At 45.6% G+C, this 24351-nt stretch overlaps 1 protein-coding gene across 1 annotated transcript; it reads left to right on the forward strand.

Moving 5' to 3' along the window:
- The first annotated feature begins 22988 nt into the window (after positions 1 to 22988).
- Positions 22989 to 23747, forward strand: NEUROG3 (neurogenin 3). Its single transcript, XM_074959963.1, has one exon. The coding sequence runs from the start codon at positions 22989 to 22991 to the stop codon at positions 23745 to 23747; it is 759 nt and encodes a 252-aa protein (XP_074816064.1).
- Positions 23748 to 24351: the final 604 nt, after the last annotated feature.

Consider the following 24351-nt stretch of genomic DNA (forward strand, 5'->3'; position numbering starts at 1 on the left):
GCATGTGGTATTCCTGGCCCTGTTTTCTCTCCCTGTCTGTTCTTTTCAATAAGGGGAAGTTTCTGAATGGGCCAGGCAGTGTCCCCGAAGCCCCTTGACCCAGCGACAGATGAGAACAGCAGGCCAGCATCAAGCCATGATTATTGTTGGGTGTCAAAAAATAAATGAAAAGCAAGAGGGAGAGCTGTGAAGAGGGTCACTCTAGTGGCTCTTTTATTTCTTGCTGAGGAGGAAGTTAGAAAAGCAGAGCCCTCAAAGCCTTATTGAAAGAGGGACAGAGATGGGACAATGTGTAGGGCTGAGGAAACGAATCTCCGAGTGCTCACCTCAGTGTCTTAATTATCTGACAACAATTACGCCTTTCAGGGTGGAACATATGGTAGATGGTTTGCTTTTTTTAAAAAAAAGAAATTACTTTAGAAACTTAAATGATGTTAGAAAATGGTAGAAATTGCTGTAAAGAGATGGGGGCAGGGAGACATGCTCCGGACATGTGAGAGCCCAGCCTTGTCGGAGTCGGCTGGGCTTGGTTTTCCTTGACTCAACACACTGCCAAGATCTGCCATCTCGCTGATTCCCCAAAATGTATTTGGAGCCCAGAAAAATAATAAAGAAATGAATACGTAACATCGTTGCCTGCTCAGTGCTCAGGCTCAGCTTGTCAAGCAGTGGGATGGTCTAGTGGGTAGGACACTAAGCTGGGAGTCCAGAGACTTGGGGTTTATTCCCAGTTCAGCTACTGACCTACTGTATGAGCTTTGGTGAGTCACTTAACTTCTCTGTTCCTCTGTATGACCTTTGTCAGTCTGGTCCCTCCCCCCAGAGCTTACAGTCTTTTACTATATGTACATATAGCATAATGGGCCGCTGGTGGGGTCTCGTAGGTCACAGCTGTGATACAATAAATGTTCTGTATAAAGCTGGTCAGAACATTTCCAGTGAAATGCGTTTTCCTTGAAGTATGCTGTTTCCCTGAAGCTGAAATGTGTTGTGGAGACGTATCCGTTTTGATTAACTTCTTGATGGAAAGGTTTTGCAGGGCCAGGTCAGTCTAGGGCCAGGGAGAGAGAGGAACCAAAAACCTGACCTCTTCGATCTCAAAAGGGATGTTTTGACACAAGTCTGCTTGTAAAAACATGGAAAGGTTTGTATTCCCAGCCAGTGCAGAACGAAACCAAATGTCAGAACTTCAGAAGTTGTCACAAAATGGAATTATCATCTTCTGCCAGCTCTCGTGCTATACAAATCATCACTTGGTGGACAGAGGCTGTATAAACATATATGGTCAAGGGGGGTTAATGGCAACAGGGTTTGTTCTTCTCATTCAGAAAGTTATTTGCAGTGAATGAGATGTTCTTGACAACCAGGGAATAGCTGCACCACCTGGAGCCTAAGATAGTGCAAGCTGGAAGGGTGGAAGCTTCCCCCATACAGTTGGGAAGCAGTACCAGTGCACTTAATTCCTCCTGACCTGCAGAATCACTGCAGATTTTGCTTTCTCTTCCAACCCTAATCTTCTATTATTCTATGAATCTAATGATCCTCAGTCCTGACCTACAAGATCCTTGATATTCCTGTCCTGGATCCTGCACATCTCTGCCAATGAACGTTATTACTGCCCTGTTGCAGTACCCTCTGCTATTCCAGTTTCAGGACACCACACATAGACTCGCAGGATCTTCAGTTTTTCTAGTCCTGCACCCCATACAGTTCTGCCACTGCATGTCAGTCTGCTCCTGCAGACCCCGGATACTTCAGTTCTGAGAGCCAAATATTCTTGCCAGTTCACTATAACATAAATGTTAGAAGAATATTCACTGATTTAACTATTAAAAAGATGAGATTATGTCTAAGAAAATCTCTCTCTGTCTTTTAAAGGTGGAGTAATAAATTAAGTTTTTTGAAAAAGTTATACTGAAAGAAATTTTATACCAAAAAACTATTCTGATAACAAAATAGGAAGTTTCACTGATCTAAATAGTATCTTCTTTATTACGTTACTATAATTGTTGCTGTAGCAATAACACATAGAGACCCCACTCTATGATCAAAGCCCCATTGATCTAGGCACCCCCCACACACACACACAGACACACACAGAGATGGCCTCTGCCCCAAAGAGTTTACAATGCTATGTGTATGACAAGCGACAACAGGTAGATACAACAAATCGATGGGGAGCACAGTGTAACAGAAGTGAGTATGATCCATGTAATAAGCAGTGGTAACAGCACATGAGCTGACTATCTGTGCTTTCCTGTTAGTGCCGTTCCCGTCTCTCTGCTTACTAATGGTGGAATTTTGTTTCAGAGTGAGCAGAGAAACATGGTGAGTGTATATATTTCATGCCCCGTAATAGGTTTGTTATGAACTTAAGAAATGTGGCTATGGACAATAGTTCCTTTGAAATGGAACTGGGCAAAGCTGAAAAGAGAGAACATTTATACAAAGCTGCTTACTTTGCCTGTATTTTTCTAAATAGATCATTCTTTTTTAAGTTACTTTCATTTAAAAGTGAGCTTTCTCTTGCTGAGCCCAGCTTCATCTGTTGTAACTTGCCCTTAACACAATATGATCAATTCAACATTATGATCAGTATCTAGTAAGAATAGGAATTGAAATAAGTTGGAGCAAATCCATATGTAGAACTAATATTATTACTACAATAGCACCCATAGGCCCCAGCTGAGATCAGGGCCCCATTGTGCTCGGTTCTGTACAAAAACATAACACAAGACAGTCCCTGCCACCAAGAGCCTGCAGTCGAAACAAGCGAGACAAAGGGTAGGAGGGAAACAGTCACAGAGACTTGCCTGAGGTCACGTAGGAGAGCTAAGAATAGAAGTCAGGTCTCCTACTTCTCAATCCAGTTGCCTTTCCACTAGAGCACACTGCTCTTTGGTAAGATGGAACCATGACAAAACTATTAATAACCAAATATCAGGATTTACCTTTTCCTATTTCCTGAGTGAAGTATGCTGGACGGAGACCTCTAAGGACTGAAGTCCTCTAGCCACAGAATAGGCTCGAGAAAGGAAGCAGTAGTGCAAGATTCCCTGCATCACCCTACTAGGAAATTAATATATTTCATAGGCATCCCAGAGGAGGCACCACCTCTAAGATTGTGTCTTCACAGCACAGTTAGCTTGAGTGTTACTCCTAACTTGACTCCCATCCACACACACAAATCTCGAGCTTGAGCTAAAAGGTGCTTTAAACTCGAGCTAGCTGGTCCATCAGCAGAAGGGTGGGGAAGGGTGAGTGGGTGGCTTGAAGCTCCCAAGATACTGATGCTTAAACTAGTAATGCAGTGAGGATGCTACAGCTCAAATTAGAACAACTCCATCAGTGGTTACTTTGTGTAACTGCCGTGTTGTTTTGAAGAGTGGTCACGCTAGGCTAGTTCAAGTGCAGTAACTTGAGTGTAGTAACTTGAACGAACTGTTGCAGTGAAGCCAAGCCCTGAGGGTATAAGGATAATTTGGACACTCGTAGCATAGAGAGTTTTTTTAGGTCCTCATGCTGTGGCTGGGCTGAAGGCTCAAAGAGCTTTATTGTCCTTCACTGCTGCTTTTGTGCAGATCTGATAGCCAGAACTGCGGTGAGCAATTAAGTTAATCCAGGCTGCCTCCACTCAGAAAGAATCAACATTTGCTCTCTATGAGGAATTGTCCATCTGCTCCGTGGATCAGGTGGATCAGAGTCAGGCTGCAATATCTGGCTCTGTGGCAGCAGAGCTGTGGATGGAGGTGGCAACGAATGAATGAAGGAGTTTTTGTGAGTTTTGTTCGTGGAGTTTCTGGAGTTGCTTGGAAACTGGAAAATAGAGTCAGGCCCTTCTTGTTTGGTAAAAACAAGAAGATTGGGAGGGGGAGTGTAAGGGACTATAATTGGTAGATATTAACCTCTCCTTATGACAGCTTCAGTCAAATGAATGTCCAATTCTTCCCGAAAAAAACACATTTTGACATTGACAAGCTTGCCACTTACTGCCCTGTTTTTACCTTCCCCATTTGAGGAAAGTTTATTGAGGAGATTGTGAGAAAACAGCTCTGGCATCATCTGGCACCCACTGATTTCTTTCCCGCCTTTCAGTTCAGTGTTAGGTCTGGATATGGTAATCAGACTTTGTTAGTCTCATTGCTCTGTGCTCTCCTACGCAAAGGTCAGATGTTCATGATGATTTTCTTTACTTCTGTCAGCACACAAAGTGGTGTTGACTCACATACAGACCTTGGCAGGACTAACACTTTAGTGGCTTCATTCTGGGAGATCTCAGAAGGTGATATTCTGCAGTTACTCATCTGCCCCAAGGACTCTTTCATGTAGACTACTGCAAAATTCCATTCTGTCAACCCTTTTCACTGTGTACGAGTGGCTCTCAAGGAGATAGTGAACCAATGTGGGCTGCACTGCCATCAATCTGTTGATCGTGTTCAGTTGTACATTTTGTTTTCTCAGACTCTGTCATTTGTGCTCAGAAATCAGGCTGATGTGGGCATGTCAAAATAAATAGATAGACTAGATAGAAAGGATAGGAGCTGCTGGCAATCTCTTGAGTTTTCAGCCCATTTTCTGGATCTAGAATAAGCGTACAAATATTTGAATAATCCAAAGCTCTGAATCTACTGAGGTTCACCCACCATTACTTGTTGTCAAAATGCTTTCCCATTCACAGCATAGGGGGCTAGCTGGCTCAAGTTTACATCTCAGTTCTCAAAGCTATGTTGCTGAGAAAATGACATTCAGATTAGTGCTGGTCAAAACATTCCAACAAGAACTGGTTTTTAGTGGAAAGTTGGGTTTTGACTGAGTTTTTCATGAAAAGTTTCTGCTTTCTGTGGAAAATTTTGATTTTTTTTTTTTTGGTAAAAAAACCAACCCCAAATACACCAAACATTTAGATTCTGATATCCTGCTGCAGTGTAGTGGTAGTTTGATACCCTCATGTCCCCATTCTCTGCTATGGATCAGGCTCCCCAGCCAGATTACAACTCCCATGAGGCACTGTGGAAATAATTCTACATTGAAATATTTTATTTTTTGGCTGAGATATTTTGATTTTTGCTGAAATGTTCTACAGGGAAAAGCACATTTTCAAACCAGCTCTGATTGAATTAGCAGTTACATCCTGACTTAACACATACTTTGGAACCATGTGCATTTCAGCTTTTCTTGTTACAACCAACATCACATGCTGTCTGTTCACAGGGTGCATTCTGCTCTAACTTCAGTCAGAGCTGGGCTTGCTGTCAACCGTCACTATTTCCTATGGCACACTGCACAACAATTACCACACGATGTTTGGGAACTGTTATGCTCTTTCACCCTGCACACCACACACAATATTATTACATGGTGCCATTGATGGTCAGGGTGCTTTAAAGGCAAGTGAGAAGACACAGTTTTTGCCCTGAGGAGCCTGCAATCTATGTTAGGTAAGTCAACCAAAAAAGGGCAATAGACCAGGGTCTGTAGGGGATGGGACTGAATAATGGAAGGGGAATAAAGTCATTGGGATAATACCACTTTGTAAGGGAATAACCTGGGGTCCGGGTGGGAGAGAGGGTGATTGTTGCTATTTTCATTTGCATTTCTTGTTTGTTTCTGTGGATTTTTTGTTTTATTTTACTTTTTTACAATAAATATAAAGGTCTGGCACTGGAGCAGGAGAAGAAAGCTTCAGGTGGAGGTTAGTTCTGCAAAACTTCCAGAAATAAGTGAACTTCAAGGCGGGAAGGAGGATAGTCAGTGAGGTTGCATGGTGTCAGAGTAGAGAGAGAGGTTGTTGGCTGGCATGGGGGGCAATATGAAAAAAGAGCAGCAAGAAGTGAGAAGTGGGCACAGTGCATCACATAAATGGTTCCTAGGTCCAGAACTGTGTAAACCATTGAAGGTGAGGACAAGGAATTTGAACTTGATATAGAAAGTTACAGGAAACCTGTAGGAAGGGAGTTTAGGGGAGGTGATGTGGTGGGAAGAGTAGCAGAGGAAGATGATTTTGGTTGCAATGGTTTGTCTAGACTGGAGAGCTGAGAAGCAAGGAATCAGAGGACAAGGCGGTACAGACTTGTCTTTGATAATCTCCCCCCTCCCTTTCCTTCACAAACAATACTTATTATTGTGCTGTCGCTCCAACCTGTGTGTGAAATGTGCTACCTACATGTGGAGGTTCCTAAGGGTCAGAATAGAATTCATGACTTCACCCTCTTGTGCATCCCACTGACCACCCCACGACTTAAAATGTCCCGGGAATCTGCTGCTGGGAAGCATTGGTTTTGTTTGATCTGAGATAACAGAAACCACATCAAGACCTCAACTTTACTGTCTGAAGAGCTGATCCCTTTACATGATTGTCTGGAACATCATATTCTGATATTTAACTCGTTCTTGGTTGACACTATTATTAATTAGTAATTGCCCTTGTGCCAGGTTTTCCCTTACGTGGCTCAAACCTGGAAAGTGTTGAGCACACTCAATTGCCACTGAAGTTAATGGGAACGGAGTGCCCTCAACTTCTTGCAAGCACAGGACCCTTGAAGCCTATACCCCAACTGCTAAAGAACCCATCACTTCCAGCGAGATGCTGTCTCCAGTTCTCCCCCACGACCTTGTCCTCTGGATCTTCATAAAACATTTGAAAGGTGATTACTCTAGGGACTCCTTTACATTCAGATCTCTCTATTTGCTTAGGCCTTCTGTGAAATTCCAGTCTTCAATCAGACTTCAGCACATGCTTAAATGCGATGCTGAATCGAGGCCACAGAGCTAGCAGGGGACTGAAACTAAACCTTTTCTGTGTGAACTTTTCCCACCATCGGTCCTGATAATGTGTTTTCATCAAGTGCTAAGCCCATTTCCTGTTCAAAGACTCTAGTCCTACTTTTTCTCAGTGCAGGCAACAACTGCTTTCTCCCAGTGGACTCTAATTAAATATCTTCCCAGAGACTGAAACAATTTTCTCTTCTCCATGGGTATAACTATGTGCCCTGTCCAAATGTGAAGTGACTTGCTATGGTACCCTTTATGCCTTTATTATAGACAAGGGTGGTGGCTCACCTATTATTAAGGTTGCCCAATACTTCCCATTGTAAGACCCTGTTTTCAGTTACTTATAATTTTGCCAAACATTAACCATTTGGGCTGAAATTTGCGATGCCTGGTGTCTGTTTTTTGGAAAATTTCAGCCAAAGCGGTTCAGTCATTGCGAAGAACAAAGCTCAGGAAAATACATTGTTTTGCCAAGTTAGAAAATTTTGGTGGCCTTTTTATTGAACAGCTTTAGTGCCCCCATGCTTTGGAGCAGGGACTTAAAATTTGGCCGGGGGTGGCCTTTGCATCAGGGATGTGCCTTTTGCCATCATCCCCATGAAAATCTGTCTAAATTTGGGCATGTTATAAACACTTTTTAAAAAATAACCACATTGTGCACTTGTTCATAGTGACTTCTTAGATTTTAGTAGCAAAATTCCCCAAAGATTCTGGCTTCACTGGGCATGCTCAGCCTGGGGTTGAGGAGGACTTTCCCTGCAATTGCAGCTCTGGGCTGCTGTGGGCTGGTCTGAGCCAAACACCTGAACTGAGAGCAAAGAAACTGTTTTTTCTGTGCTCTCAATGATTTCCCTGCTGGGCCTAGGGTGTGTGGAGGAGGAAGCTGCCTGATTTGAATGCAGAGGTGACAAAAGCCAGGCCTCTGCTGAGGGCAAGGGAAGTAGATTGGGTCAAGAAGCTTTGGAAGGGAGGACAGACAGACTGCAGGCTAGACAAGGGAAAGGGGGAAACTGGGACTGGGAGTTGAGGTAGGAGGAGATTGGAATTAGGAGCCAGGGTGCAGACTAGGACTGGGAATGTCCAGGCAAGGAAAGTGAGACTGATAATCGAGGAGGGAAATGGGGAGGTGACACTGCAATCCAGCTGGTGGGTGAGAAACTGAGACTGGATGGGGAGACTGGGACTGTAATCAGTGCGGAGTGGGAAGGCAAGTGAGAGGGGTGGGGAGACAGATCAGACAAGGAGTAGAGGTGTGGAGCCAAAACTAGGACTGGCTAGGAAAAGAGATGGAAAAGGTGGGGGGCATGACACTGAGGTTGTATGGGAGGCTGAGGAGGGAGATTGGGATCAGAAGCCAGTGAGGATGGTCAATGTGTGTGTGTTGGGAGGAAGGGGGAATGGAAGATTGGAAGGGAGAGACCGATCAGATGAGAAGGAGATGTGGGGACTTGGAATGGGGGAGACTGGGATGAGGCATCTGGAGGGGTGAGACTAGGATTTGCTGAACAAGGAGACTTGGACTGGGATAAGAAGCCTGAGGATTGGAGACTGGGACTAGCTAGGTGAGGAAAATGGAAATGCGACAAGGAGTCAGGTGGGGGAAGAGACAGAAGTGGGACAGGTTGGAGGTTCTGGGACAGTAGGGTTCATGCTTTCAGGGAAAGGACAGAAGGGTCTGTGCCCCCCCAGAGCACAGTCCTTCCAGAGCCAGGAGTGGAACATCAAGATTCCTGAGTCTCACCATTCCTCCGTTGAGAGCAAATATCTGTGAAACCACTGACAAAGTGCTCAGCCCCCTCTAATGCTGGTCCAGTCAGAGAATGACAACCTACTACTGCTACTACAGTTCCTCCATTAGCTCAAGTGGCAGAGTTCTGTGTGATGGACCTAAATTCCAACCTTGCTGATGACCCAGGTGGGTATCAATATGATTTCTGTTTTTCTTAGGTTTTTTTTTTTTAAATCTAGGAAAGTACCCACAAAAATATGTTCAGAGAACATTATTAAGTTTTCAAAATCAAGTACTACAAAGTCAGGAAATGCCCAAATTAAGGTTGCTTGTGTAACCTTAATTTGGCCCTCTTTGCATATGCATTATGATACAGTCTTTAATTACATGATCAAATATGATGGTTTCCCCCCAGGACCTCTTCCTCATTCAATGCACAGGATGGATCTGCTCAGAAGTGAATCAGGGTTGTGTAGTGAAGGAGGTTGTTGTCTGTAGGACCCCTGCCTCATTATTGCAGAAGTTGGAAGGTAAGTAGTGAAAGAGGCAGGGGTTTGCAGAAAGAAAAAGGATGGTCTCATGGGTAAGGTAGTTGAATGCTGCCCAGGAGAACTGGATTCTATCCCTGCCTGTGCCAGAGTTTCTGGTGTGAGGCCGAGCTAGTCACTTAAATCATGCTTTTCACAGGTGGTCACTAATTGTGTGTTTCTCATTTGCTGAGTGCCTGACTTGAGACCCTGTGGTCTGATATGTAGAAGTTGAAAGACTGTGCAGAAAGAGTAGTTAACGATGATTCACTGTCAAACTGCGAGGATATATTTCGCGGGGCCCCAAAGAGGTCAGTCGTGGGTCCAATACTAGTCAAAATTTTCATTAAAAACTTGTATAATGGAGTGGAGAGTATGCTTATAAAATGTGAAGACGCCACTGTCAAGCTGTCTAGAGTGGCTCACAACCATGAGTGCCAATCTCAGGGCAGACTGTAAAGGAACGGGGTGCAAACTCCAAACTGGCTGTGAGTTCTAGGCTTAGATTTCACCAACCAAGTATCAAGTGTGATCTCATCAGGCACTATTCCTCAGGCCCTTATCGTGCAGTCACAGACAATACTCCTGGGTGCTCTGGTCTATCTTGCCATTTAGGCGAGCTTGCCTTTGTGATAGATGTCCCTTACACCAAAAATTACACCAATATTCAGGCCCTTCCAAGAGTAGCCAAAAGACCAGTCACTTACCCCAGATCAATTGCAGCTCAGATGTCTCACCAAAGACAACGCTTGTAGCAAATTTTGTAACAAACTAAAGATTTATTAACTAAGAAAAGAAATGAGAGTTATTTACAAGGTTAAAGCAGGTAAACATACCCAAATGAGTTACAGTTTTAGGTTTCAAAAGGTGATAGTAGCTGTTATATATGCAAGCTCTATATGTCCTTTAGGCCTAACCCAAAATAAGCAGCTTGGGGATCCCTTGCTTATGCTTAGGAATATTGCCCTCTCCAAATTCCAAGCAGCATAATGAGACAGTTCCTTTTTGTCAGGCATTTTTATTGCCTTTCCCGAGAGTTCAAGCTCATGGGATGAGTTCACACATAGATCCCCTCTTCCTGGGTGTGGGGAGAGCAATCAACAAAGTCTTTGTCCTTTGATGTTTCACAGTGGCTCATTTGGTTTCAATGGGCCTTTTTGTGTGCAGGTCCAGCATTTGGCACTAATTAATCCTTCTTTCCTTTTTGTGAGTTATACAATTACAGAGGTTTATAATGTAAACACTCAATATAACTTTATACCATGGGCTACAGATGTTATAAGTGAGATCAATACATACAGAATCCTACAAGCATTTCATCAAGACTAAACACATTCTTATCAACTTAACATCTGTTTTAACAATGCTAACTCACAGGTGAGCCAGATTGGTTTCTAACTGTGCATTTGTCTGTGTCCAAAGAGGCTTGGGGGCCTTGGCAGAAGCTGGCAGCTGGTCTGCCAGCATCATAGACACCAAGTTGGGAGGGGGCCGCAAGCACTTTGGAGGACAAGGTTAGAATTCAAAACAACCGTGACTAACTGGGGAATGGGTCTGAAATCAACAAGATGAAATTCGATGAAGATAAGTGCAAAGTACTTCACTTAGGAAGGAAGAATCAAATGCACAACTAGAAGATGGAAAATAACGGGTGGATGGTAGTATGCTTAAAAGGATCTGGGGTTTTAGCAGATCACATATTGAATGAGTCAACAATGTGATGCAATTGTGGAAAAGGGCTAATATCATTCTGGGGTGTTTTAACAGGCATGTCATATATGAGACATGGGAGGTAATTGTCCCACTCTACTTGTCACTGGTGTGGCCTCAGCTGCAGTACTGTGTACAATTCTGGGCACCACAGTTTAGGAAAGATGTGGACAAATTAGAGAGAGTCCAGAGAAGAGTAAAACAAATGTTACAAGGTTTAAGAAAACTTGACCTGTGAGGAAAGGTTAAAAAAAACCTGGGCATGTTTAGTCTTGAGAAAAGATGACTGAGGGGGACCAGATAAATCTTCAAATATGTTAAGGGTTTTACAAAGAGGATGCGGATCAATTGTTCTCCATGTCCGCTGAAGGTAGGTCAAGAAATAATGGGCTTAATTTGCAGCAAGGGTGATTTAAGTTAGATATTAGGAAAAACACTTTCTAACGATAAGGATAGCTGAGCTCTGGACTAGGCTCCAAAGGAGGTTGTGGAATCCCCATCATTGGAGGATTTTAAGAACTGGTTGGACAAACACCAGTGAAGGATGGTCTAGGTTTACTTGGTCCTGCCTCAGAGCAGGGGGCTGAACCTGATGATTTCTTGAGGTCCCTTCCAGCTCTACTTTTCTATGATTCTGTGAAGTGCTGAGCGTTCACAGTTGCAAATGAAATCAATGGAAGCTGTTCTTTGGCCGTCTAAAATGTTATATAATGCTAAGTGCACTGAAAAAGCAGGCCTTACAGGTTTCAAATTGGCCCCCCAGAATTAGTGGATACTTTTGCCAATCTTATCTGGGCCTCAGTTTCACATCTGTAAAATATCACTCCCCCATCTCACAGGGGTGTTGTGAAAATAAATTCATTGATAGCTGTGAAGCACTCAGATGCTACAGAGGTGAGTGCCATTGAAAAGACCTTGAGGAAATTAATAATTCTGTCTTCAGAGCAGGATTTGATTAGTTTGCAGGAAGTAAGGCGGAGGTCCACATACCGAGCAATGGGAATAAAACAAAATATTGAGTAGCTGCTCATTAAGTGAGCACCATCCAGATGCAGAATGACAACATAAGAACATAATAACAGCCATACTGGGTCAGACCAAAGGTCCATCTAGCTCAGTATCCTGTCTTCCAACAGTGGCCAATGCCAGGTGCCCCAGAGGGAATGAACAGAACTGGTAATCACTAAGTGATCCATCCCCTGATGCCCATTCCAGTCAAGACTTTTCTGGAAAAAGTGGCATGTGAACATTTAATTAAAGATTGCATGATACTGCATATGCACAAGGGAGGAAGGGTGAATTAAGGTTGTACAGGCAACTTTAATTCTGTCATTTCCTAACTTTTTGATGCTTGATTTTGTGACTGTAATAATGTTCTTTTAACAGAACTTTTTCTGTGTGTGGTTATGAAAATGTTATTCATTCTTCTGCATGTTTTATTTGTATCAGATTTTCAACCTTTTTGTTTTGCTAGCTGCACTTGTGTTTAGCATCTTCATTTTACATAAAGTGTGATGTGCAAAAACACAGCTAATTTTCACATCATGGCTCTTTCTCTTCCTCCTCTATGACTTATGAAATGGCACTTTCATACCCCAGGAGATTCCCTTGATACTATGTAATAATTCACAAAAGAAAGTTCCAACTTTGTCTATATATCTTCTGGCAGTGTTTTACTCTGGGATTTGGAGTGGATATTATCCTGGGACAGATCTAAATATTCACTATATAGAGGAAAATTCAGTTTTATAGACTACAGCTTTTAGTAATCATTCATTGCTATGCTTTGCCAATTCTCATGTGTTCTGGTGTGTTTAACTTTTGAGCAGTCGTGCTTTCATATTAGAGTGGAAGCCATTTCTTTTATTATTTTCAGAGGCCAGAAAGAATTGTGAATCTTTTTGAATGACACTTAGAGGCAGGTGAAGAGTTTAACTGCTTATAGGAGTACTAGTTGGAGCCAATTATAACTTGATTGACCTGTTAGGACCTCGAAATGCCTAGAAAAAATTGCTTTGTCCAGGATGGAGATTTTGTTTAGGAAGCTGATAGTTTGATATATATAGTGATCATTTAGAAATAATGACAAAAGGGGGGCTTACCCACATTTATTCTTATATCAAAATTTAGTTTTCACACCAGGCTGCTAAATGAAACTGGGACAGCCAGAAAGTTCACCTGGTGAAAGGCTCCTTTTGCCTGAATCGTATCTGTATATGCCATTTTAATTACAGTTGCTCTTTAAGGCTCCAATTCAGCAAGATACTTAAGCACATGACCAACTTTAAGCAGGTGACTCCAAGTAAATGGAACTACTGGCAGGCTTCAAGTTAGGCGCATGCTTATGTGGGTGGATGAACTGGAGCCTAAGGGCCTGTTCCTCCTCACTTACTGAAAACTGCGCTTACTTTCAATGGGAGTTTGGCTTTAGTAAATTCTTCAAGATTAAGCTAGAAGTTTGTCTTACCATTTAAAAGCATGGCCCTTTGAAAACCCAGAAGGGAAGAGTATTTGATGCAAATATGAACCCCATCACTTTGCCAGGGCTTTCACACAGCAGTACCCCCATTCCCACAAATCTATTCACTAAATATGTACTTTGATTTGGCATTGGATACTGCTGCCATCTGATTCCCATTGACTCCTGTGGCAGAAGGATGGGACCCTTTAACCTGACAGCCGAGTATGTCACACATATTCCATATTCCTTCATGCATGGCTGGGCTGAAATCACTAATGCTACAACTGAGGTGTTAGACCTATTTTGAGGGGAGGGATAGCTCAGTGGTTTGAGCTTTGGCCTGCTTAAACCCAGGGTTGTGAGTTCAATCCTTGAGGGGGCCATTTAGGGATAGGGGGCAAAAATTGGGGATTGGTCCTGCTTTGAGCAGGGGGTTGGACTAGATGACCTCCTGAGGTCCCTTCCAACCCTGATATTCTATGATTCTATGGCCACGTTTTGCAGCCAGTTGAGAAAGTGCTGTTTAAAGCCATTGGGGCCTGATCCTGCATTTCACACTCAGTGTCTTCCTTTGAGTTTTTGCCTGGTGGTGACTGCAGGATCCAGCCCATTGTCATAACTTTGCAACTGTTGAGCCCCATCCTGCAAACCCTTCCTAAGGCAGGCATCAGTGGGGTAGCTGTGTTAATCTGGATCTGTAAAAGCGGCAAAGAGTCCGGTGGCACCTTATAGACTACCAGACGTATAGTCTGTTAGTCTATAAGATGCCACAGGACTCTTTGCTGCTTTTCCTAAGGCAGGTTGTCCTTACTCATGTGGGCATCCAATGGGTTACTCCCCTGAGTAATGATTGCTCCGGGAGTAAGGCTGTGCAGGACTGGGCCCTTTGGTGGCAAGCTGAGACTTTTCAATAGCCCTGGCTCACGAGCTGGGGGTGGGCTGCCTGTTGCTAGCTAACCCACAAGCATGTGTGCAAGTTACTCAGGAAGACCCCAGAGACCTCATTCTATGGAGACAGGGCTGTTTTCTCTTGAGCTGCCTTTTGGACTCACCACACAAAAGACACAGTTAAACAGCAGGAAGATTTACTGTGCTAAATGGGACTTGCTGGGGTTTTTAAAACATCCTTTGCTGCTTTTCCTATTCACTGACTTGGAGACTGATTGTTGCACAGCGTTTGAAAGTTAGCTGAGTAATTAATTATTTCCCAGGAAGACCCCAGGAGATGTCTTTAGGTCAGTGTGTGCGCGCCGGGGGGCTGGAGAAGCGCTGGGGAAAGGGCACAGTGGGACACTGTTGAGCCAGATTGCCCACTCTGCGGCGGTCTGATGAGAAAGGGAACGGTCCCCCTTCCCTCCTCATTCCTGATCAATTAAATGGGTAGCCCGGTTGTGGGGCGTTTGCCCCCCGATCTCGGCCCTCGTGTGTTTCATTCTGTCTGGAGGGGAGGTGGTGGCACGTTTCAAGGCCACGGATCCATCCCTGGAGGTGCCTTTTAGAGGCCTATGCTGAACTGGGCTTTAGAGCCAAAGACAAATAAAACTGCTCTGGTTGAACAGTCTCTGGGTTGATTAATTAGGAAACGAGGAAAGTGCATTTAAAGGACAAAAGAATCCATTCGCCAGCTACTGACAGTAAGGACCGGGATATCTGAGGTCCAGTAACCGGGGTCTTATGTTTGATCGCCTCTCCGATACGTAAACCACAACACATGGTCATTTGGAGTGTGTATTTATTTGATTGTACTGGTCTGTGTAGGAAAAGTCTTACTAACTTTTGTGTTCTTCACATTGGCAGGACCCACTTTGAAAAGGCAGGAAGATCAAGGAATGCGTCTGCCCTGAGCAAATAATCCGCACTAACCGGCTTTCCCCAGGTTTCTTCCGGACGCTGCCCTTCCTTCTCCGCGAAACAAATCAGCGGCGGGCACCTCCAGGCATGGGGGTGCCTTGGGGAAGCCCGGTGTTTCGGAAGGTGAGGACTTTCTTTGCACGGTTCCCAGGAACCGGTTCTGGTAACGAGGACTGTGGAGTCTACGTTGAAATGTCAATGTCTCCCTCAAAGGTGTCTTGGGAAACTTACCAGCATGCAGCGGGGGAGACAAACGGGTCCTCTTCCCTTGTTCAGAGTGTTTTACAGACGAGTCCAGTTTGATTCTCAGGCTCCCCGAAGCTCGCTCCAGCCCCTAGAGTTTAATTTCAGAGCCGGCTCGAAAACTTGTTTCTAGAAATTCATTGTCGTAAAGCCTTTCCAATTGGCATCTACTCTCACGCAAGGCCAGGTCTGGGGCCCCATGGTCTCCACCTCTTTCTTTCCCGCTAACTTCTCTATCCTACGTGTCAAGCCGGACCAGAGCGCTGCCCAAGGGGCAAAGATGCCTCTGAGACCAAAGATACAGTATATTTTTCCTACCGCCCTCCCAGTGATTTGGCTCAGCTTTCCCAGTGGATAGGTCGGAGAAGGGGGCGCATGGAGCGGCTGGGAAAAACACAGATTTCCCCGGAGCCCAGACCGGAGAGGTCTTTGTGAGCGTTTTGTCCGAACCATCTTTAAGCCCCTGTTGTAGCGCGGTCACACCTGCCATGCCCCGAGAGTGAATGCTAAGAGGCTTCCCAGCCTTCAAGCCAACTTGCCCCTGTTGGCTCAGGTCTGGGTGCGCACCCTCGATGCTCGCAGAAGAGAAGATACAGTTCATGGCACGTGCAGAGCTCCGCTTGGTGCAGTTTGGTTTGTTTTTTTCCTCTGGAGAAATATTGTTTGAATTAGCTGCCTTTCACAAAGGGGGGCATATGTGCACCTCGCGCCTGGCATATGTGGCCTTGTGTCCTAACAACACATTTGTGTATGTGTGGGTGAGAGTTGGGGTGGGGGGAGAAACGTACATCTGTTGAACTTGACAATAAAGTCACAAAATAGAGCCGTTGTCAGCAAGATTAGTTGGTCTGTCATCTCAAAAGAGGGCGCAAGGATGCCGGCCACAGGTATTATATTATGGGTAGGTATGTTAGCCAGAGCAGCTGCTCTCTCTGTGTCTGTGAAGAGTATGCACATATTCGCTAAACATATGTCACCACAAATCACAGTATCTTTTTAATAGGCTTCCACATCCTGGCTGGGGGGGAGGGGGGGGGGGAAGAAGGGAAAGCAGAGGAGTGGGGCTCTGAGACGCCTTCGCTCCCACAACAGGTGGTACGGTGCGCACCGCACCTTTTCACGCATTCAGTGCTGCCCAGCTCCTTCGTTTCCGCTAAAGCGATCTCAAGAGTTTGTTTGTCATTTGCTGAATGGGGGACTCGGGGACGTGTAAATAAAGGCTCTGGCCACTTTTGAGAGCCCCATCGCTTGTCTCCCTTCTTGTGTGTTTCCCCTCCCAAGTGCTCCTCGTGCGCCTTGGGCTCGCCTGTAAAATGGCATATGGTGGCCCTCTCACCTACCCAAAAAGGCTCCCAGAGCGCATGGGGCTGCCCCTTGTGCAGACCGTTTATTTTATTTTATTAAATTGTATTTACATTCGAAGTTTGTGTGCGGGAGAGAGACAAAAACAGGCCAAGTGTTATCTCAACTCCCTTCCTTAAATTAAACAGCACCAGTTGGTCAGAGCAGCCTGCAGGCAAGCCCCAGATTGCAAAACATTCCCAGCGCCTGGCAGATGAAAGATGGGATGGAGCTCAACTGGTTACCATATGTTTTCAATAAAATAAGACAAATAGGGCAGGGAGATAGGGATTGCAGTAAACCTGTTATAAAGTAGTATAAAATAGTCCAATGTAAACGACATAAGGGCCCCTCCTGGAAGGGCCATTTAATGCCAGCTCTGTACTGAAGCTGCCCAGACAGGTGTGAGTAGGAACCTAATGCAGTCCCCCCCTAGATTTTTATCACGTTTGTGGTAATATTGTGCTTGTTATGCTAACTATGAGTAAACAGAACCGACCAGTCATTGTGGCAATAGGAGAGAGTTATCAGAAAGTGCCAGTCTGAAGGTGATTTAACAATAAAGTTGCCTTGTTTCCCAGCAGGTGATGGCTGCCCCCAGCCCCATGATTAATGTTTCCCAAAGCACTCCACTTTACAATCTCTTGTAATTATTTATTAAACGAAATCTATTTATTATTATTTTAGCAAACAGTGGTACCAGGTGGGGCTTTCTTTTCCTCTTCAGCTTTTGTTTGAAGGACGTTTGAAGTGGGCAGTCTAAGGGTTGGAAACTCGCTCACCAGATTTTTGTCAACCATTTGCACAAGCACAAAAATCTGCCAGGGCCTTGCTATTCATTTTTCCCTTGTTGCAAATCTAAAAGGGCACACAAAATTCGAGAGGGAAGAAAAGTGTCCCCCCTTCCAGTCCCCCTGAAAAATGAACGAACAAGGCTTTCAAACCCCAAGCAGCCTCCCTTTTTAAAGCAATCACAGGCACTCACCAGATGCACATGCCGTTGGGAGCCTCATGTTAACCCTGCCTCTCTCCTGCGCTTCTGGAGACTGCAGTGCGCAAAGGGGCACCATGTGCCAAGCTGGGGAGGGGGAGCCCAACGTTCCCTGCTGAAGTGGGCAAGCAGCGAAGGGCCAGAGGACACGTTTCCAGCCCTAGAGAAGGAGCTGTTTCAGCACCACCGCTTTACACATAGATATCCGTTACAGCTCCCAGCTCGAATCCCCACGGCCAAACTTCAGTGATGTCAGGAGTGGTTTTGGTGAAGGAAAGTGAACCTTTAAAGGCTTCCAAACCATATTGTGTGTGCTTTAGAAGCACTCTTGTCTCTTCCCCCCTCTGGTCGATGAGTGGCTTCTGGACATTTAGAAATGTCATATCCTTTAAAATCGAAACCCTGGGAAATTAAACCTGCCCCCGCACAGACAAATCATGCTGCTCAGAATAGCTATTGCGCAAAAACCCCTGGCACGTTTTGCGCACTGAAGTGACTGCTCCTGATCCTTTGCTCTGAGCGAGTTCTTCGGGGGGAAAAGAGTTTAGGTCTCAAAATTGGTGACATCAGCTTTCCCCGAGGATTCTGTCTGCAGCAGGGCTCCAAATCATTCCCTGCGGGTGCTGAGGAAAGCTCCACTTCGCCCTTGGGAAAGAAAGCATCTGGCTTTGCTCACGGGGCGCCTCCCCACTTCTCCCGGACGGCTCGCAGGGAACAAGCTTCTCAGCAGAGCTCCTTTTCCCTGGGCTCCCCCCAAAGCTAAACAAGTTATCTTTTTTGGCCAAAGGACCCAATAGCTCTTTGTTTAGTACAGCTGAGTCTTGAGAGCAAAACCTTATACTCATCTTAAAGGGAAATGTTTTTTTTCTCACGCACAGGCTAGAACACCAGCCTTCTGCAATGTAAAGAAAACCAAATTGTCCCACGACTGGGCTAATAGCTGAATGCCATTGGTTTCCATCCTCACTGCGTGGATCCGGTCTGTTTTCTAGTATTTTGGTCTTCTGTCTAATTTTTAGAAGCCTGCATAAGGTTCTAGTCCAGAGTTTTTGTTGTGCTCTCAGCTATTTATAAGGTTAAGCCCTCACCGTCTAGTGGTGTTCCTCCACCTACTGAACTAGTGGTTCATTCAAACTAAATACAGGTATTGACTTACTTTTTCCTCATTCACATCATATATCTCTATATTTTTCCAAGTTAATTGGGTCCTGTTGGAAACCAGGATCACAGCCTGGCATGAAAACCATTCTGTTCTTATAAGGGAGGGGAGTGAGAGCCTGGCCAGAGAGGCCTTCCCTCTCAGATGCTCCTTGGGGGAGAGGGGCAGCAGGCCTGCCTAGTAAGACTGTCCTCCTCCCCCAAGTATCTGGTTGTAGAGTAATGGGGTGGGGGAGGGGGAGAACCGAATCTGAAGGCTGGTTCCTTGATTATTGCTGGGCAAGCTGCTCAGATACCACAGTTTGGGGTCTGTATAAGCACTTAGATATAGATACAGAACCTTTCTTTGGGGGTGTGGAATGGCCTAGGGGAGGCCTCCCCATCTTGCTTTTCTTTATGGGGAGTAGGCGAGCACACTCTGGGAGACTCCGCCTACTTTTCATTCTGCTGCATAAAGGAAGTGAAGGTGAAGGAGTTCACAGGTGGCTGCTGTCCTTTCCTCTCATTCAGTGGAGAGAGGGGAAAGGGGGCGAAAGGGAGCATGTGATTTAGGAGGTCAATTTACATAGTGCGACAAGTGTCTCATGGGCAAGGGGATGTGAACTTGAGGCAGTTATGACGTACTATCTATTTACCTTGGCCAAGGCTAAACATATTACCCCAGCTCAATACACCTGCCCCATGTAGGCTTCTTAGGATCCTTGTGCTGAATTCACCAAAGAGAAAAGGGGTATATAAAAGACTGTACTGGATGCAAGTGATGAAAGGGTCATCCAAGGCATCTGAGCCTACACACATAGAATCAAGTTGAAGCAAACATGGAAAAACATGAAGAATTTTCTGGGTGCCCCTACATTGGCTCTCTTGCTAGACCTCTCTCTGTTACTACTTATTTACTTTTGTCTTAAGCCTTATTCAATCCAGCTGATAGGTTAATATATATTTGATAGGAAGGTTGAGTATATCAGGAAGTGGGGACCCCACATGAGGAAGTGCCCCTTCACGGAAGGGGACCACATATGGAGTTAGATGTCTCTGAAGGAGAAGTCTGCATAGGCATGGCAGATGTCTCACAGGCAGTCTGCATGAGAGGTATGTCTCTTTCAGGGGCAGTAGATGTATATCCCGGGCACACGTTACGAGTGTGAATTTCTTGGGAAACAAACCATGGGGAACATACCGGGGGAGCGTACAGGGCGTGATCCTGCAAGCGGTGTCTTTGAGAGCTTTGCCATTGATTTCAGTAGGCACAGGATCAAGTCCCAAAAGAGAACAAAATACAGCATTATCCTTTTTTTTTTAAGACAAGGAGAGGAAAAATAACTGGCAGTAACCTCCCACAAACATCCTCTAGGGCATCCCTTTTTGGAGCACGGGTGTCTTTTAGTTGCTTTGACTGTGCCATAGCTCTTGGGCACCTTTCTAGCAGTTACTCTGAGGCACGGCCATATGATGCCTTTAGCTTCGAGAAATGAAACGGCCCAATTAAAATGCCTAGATGAATGAGCTTTTATAGTTGTTAACCTCTCCATTTGATAGAGTTTGCCAGTTGGTACCACTTACCATGTCATTTCGATACCATGGCATCTCACCCCAGAGATGGCTGCCTTCCAATGGTGGTGGAAGTTATCCCTACTCCTAATCTGCATATCATCCTGCTGAGTTTGCATGATGTAGTTTAGCTTGTCTAATACCCAAATATAAATGTAAGATATAAGTATTATTGCCAGTAACTATGATTCCACAGAGATATTGAATCCCTACAGTTTAATGTCAGTTGATCTATAGAAATATTTCCCAAAGCTCCCTGGACAGTACAGGTGTAGCAAGCGCAGGAATTCTTACTGCTTCAGGCTATGCTTTTTCTTTAAAGTCTCTCATTACCTATTTTCTCAGCGTTGGGGCTCCTTGTTTTATTTTGCTAATATGGCACCTACATTTTATAATATATATATATATACACACACATACATAGAGGCACTTAATTTAAATGTAAACATTTTAAATACCTCTAGTCAGTGTTGAACCACGATGTGGAGGTTAGGAGCTGCAAGTGGTGCACTTGGTGCAAGTGGAGGGAATTGATGGGAATTCTCTGTGATAAGAATACGCCAGCTAAACTAAAGAGCAAAGTGTATAAAATCGGGATTAGGCCAGCCATGAGGTATGGGTCAGAATGCTGGCCAATGAGGAAGAGAGAACAACAACTACTTCACACTGCCCAAATGAGAATGCTTAGGTGGATGCTGGGCAAGAGGAGAGCTGATAGGCTATGCAATGAAATACTGTGAGCCTGATGCAGGTTGCCCCATCACAGAAAAGCTGAGGAGTATCTACTGAGATGGCTGTGTCATAGGAGATGCCTAACTGTGATATATGTTGGCCAGAGAGTACAAGAGCTTGTAGTCAGGGGCCAAAGACCATGAGACAGACCTACAAAAAGGTGGTTCAAGACACTGAAATAGGACATGAAGAAGCTTGGTGTCAAGAATGCTTGGTGATGAAGAACACCAAGAACCACCAACCTGGATTGACAGGGCGAGGCAAAGGCAAAGAAGATATACATAAAACATTGTCATTTTTCTCAACATATTTTTTCTTCCTGGAAACTCAATTTCTTGTATGAATCCAAATTTTAAAAAGTGGGTTTCAAGTCTCCATCTGTGGAAACCTCCAGTGTCTCTACCTGCTCCTAAAACAAATTGTGAAGTTGCTTATTATTTTGGGGACTTGTCAGTATAAGGAAATTGTTGCTTAAGTATCTCTGAGATCATGTTTCACCATCTTTAAAATCAGGTGGGTTTACAGGAAAAAGAAAAGTTGGCACTGAGATCATTTAATTGTACCATTTCAAGTACGTTCCGAAGTGATTTACTAAAGAAAAGAAGTGATGTTGTTTGTTGTTCGTCCCACCATGTATTTCCCCGCAACCTCGTAGTTACTGGGCTGCACCAGATCAGATATTTCAGATGCCCAATTCTCGGTAGGCGTTGAGCACAACAAGAGCTGTTTTGCCCTTGCCAAACCTGAAAACAAGGGATCAAGCGTGTTTAAGAATTTTGCCCCATTCTTGTGTAGCTTTGAAAGATTGTTGCGAGTGGTTTATTGTTGGTGACGCCTAGAGGGAACCGGAAATCTGAACCAGGGTGCATGGGAACTGCTCGAGATTTTGCTTGATCGCAGGGCTAAGGGGTCCCTCTCCCCCCACCCCCAGAATGGAAGAAATGAATAAACTGTGACCTTGTGAGAAGCTGGCGTAGCTAGTTGGGTTATTTACTTTGGATCATCTCTCCTGGCTGGAGCAGGTGCGGGCAGCACCGCGCATGGGGCACGCCAGTTAATCAGTTATAGTGAAAGAGCAACTGGCTGAAAGACGAGGAGAAGCAACTGAGTTCAGGGGCTAAGTGAGCACCGATCCTGTGTAGAGTGAGCACCAGCCGTGTCCTGCCACAGCCGGGGGGTGCAGAAACAAATAGTTGCAAAGGAGAGTTTTCCAGCTGAAGGGCGTGTTCTCTGGTGACCCGAGAGCTGCTGAAACGATCCTTTCAGGACTATCGCCGAGGGAGAATGGGGCTGTAGCCTCCCCCCGTCTTCCTGCTCCTCCTCCCCACGCTGGCCTTTGTTGGGATTCCAGCTGTGCGAGGAGTAGTGAGGGGCTCGCGTGGCTCGGCCCCAAGCCGCCTCTCTGATTGGCCGGTGGCGGGCAGGAATGAGCCAGGCACACTCCAAACCGGGCTGATAAGATAAAGCGTGCCAAGGGGGCACACGCTGTATTGATCAGGAAATCCCCATTGTCTCAGGCCGGTATATATAGGAGCTCAAAGGCGGTCGTGTGCCTGACGCAAAGCCTTCACTCTGCTGCACTTGAGAGGAGGCTGCTCCGCATCCCCAAGGGGTCAGAAGACGGGGAACCAATTTGGCTGGGCTCTTGCAACAGTGCAACTCCCACAGCGCCAGCTTCACCCCCAGGGGATCCAGGTAAGCGCCCTCTTCACTCTTTCTGCCAATTGCAGCTGGGAATTATTGCCCACTCGGATCTAAATCTGTATTTTACGAGTACCTGGGCTCTCCCCCCCCCACGCCCATAGCCTGCGCAGATGCAGGAGTCCCAGGGGACAGCTGCCTTGTTGCCCTGAATTAGACACAGGATCAGTCCCTAGAGTGTCTGTGTGAACAGGTTTTGTTGTGTAGCGTGCATGGAGCTGAATGGAAACTGACGATTCCCTGTGCGTTGGGTTTCCCTGCAGGATGTCTCCCAAGACCGATTGCTCTCCTGGTTCCCAGGTGAACAGCGAGGGGGATCAGTACTTTGGTGTGTCTGACGATGAAGGCTCCGCTTCCTCCCTTGGCACTGGCAGCCTGCCTTCCTCTCCCAACCCTTCCCTGACTCGGCTGCAGGCAGGAGGCTGCCCTGCAGACGAGGGGCCCGGGAGAGCCCCCTCTCCGGAGTGCCCGCAGAAGAAACAGAAGGCCAGAAGGGGACGCACAAAAGCCAAAAGCGAAGTGGTGCTGACGAAGCAGAAGAGGAACCGCAGGATGAAAGCCAACGACAGGGAGAGGAACCGCATGCACAACCTCAACTCCGCCCTGGATGCTCTTCGCAGCGTCCTCCCCACCTTCCCCGACGACGCCAAGCTCACCAAGATTGAGACGCTGAGGTTTGCCCATAACTACATCTGGGCACTGACCGAAACCCTGCGGATGGCCGACCACAGCCTCCTGAGCGTGGGGCAGCAGGAGCTGGCCAGGGAGCCTTTCCGGCAGCCCCCTAGCACCGCTTGCCTGCTGGAGCTGACCAGTCCCGGCAGCATCTCGCCTTGTGAATGGGACTCGCTGTACTCTCCAGTCTCCCAGGCTGGCAGCCTGAGCCCCACTGACTCCCTGGAGGAAGGGCGCTCTCACCAGGCTGCGGACACCGCGGCCTGCCCCAGGCACAGCCCTCATGCCTTCCCAGAGTTTGTCTGAGGCCAGAACTGTGTTTTGGGGATTCCCCCCCCCCACCCCTTCTCTTTCTTTCCCTTGACTTGTTTGCAGCTGCAAACACAAAAACGATGCACGGATGGTCAAACCATGCACCTCTTTGGACACGCACTGCCTCCCGACCCCAGGAGAGGAGAATGATCTTGGAAGTGACTCTGAAATCAGCTTTTCTCGCTTTGCCTTAAAAGATAATGGGGATCAACCCAATGGATATGCACTTTCCAGGGCTCCTGCTAGAGCCGGAGCACGTAGGGTGCGTTAGGAACTCTGAATGCTTAGAGAGGGATACTTTTTTTCTTTTTGTAATTGGGGAACCTCTCGCTCACCTATGGGCGGTTTGGGTGTATGTGATCAATATTTCACCGGTTGGTAAGTTTCAGACAAAGTTCTTTTTGATGTAAGATGGTAGCACGTCTTTAAAAATCAAATTTTTGTACTTGGAAATGGTAAATTATATTAATTTTTTCACTGTTGGTATTTATTGATTATATTTCATAACGAATATATATTTTGTACATAAGATTATTTTTGGCACCGGTTTAAATGATTGTACTAAACAGGTTTGGTGGTGTTAATTAAAAAACAAAAA

Source organism: Natator depressus, chromosome 7 (assembly GCF_965152275.1).
Source record: "Natator depressus isolate rNatDep1 chromosome 7, rNatDep2.hap1, whole genome shotgun sequence".
In the NCBI taxonomy this organism is placed as follows: Eukaryota; Metazoa; Chordata; order Testudines; family Cheloniidae; genus Natator; species Natator depressus.

Bases quoted from the DNA above. Each gene is read 5' to 3' on its own strand.
- NEUROG3 (XM_074959963.1), top strand. From the start codon at position 22,989: ATGGAAACTGACGATTCCCTGTGCGTTGGGTTTCCCTGCAGGATGTCT.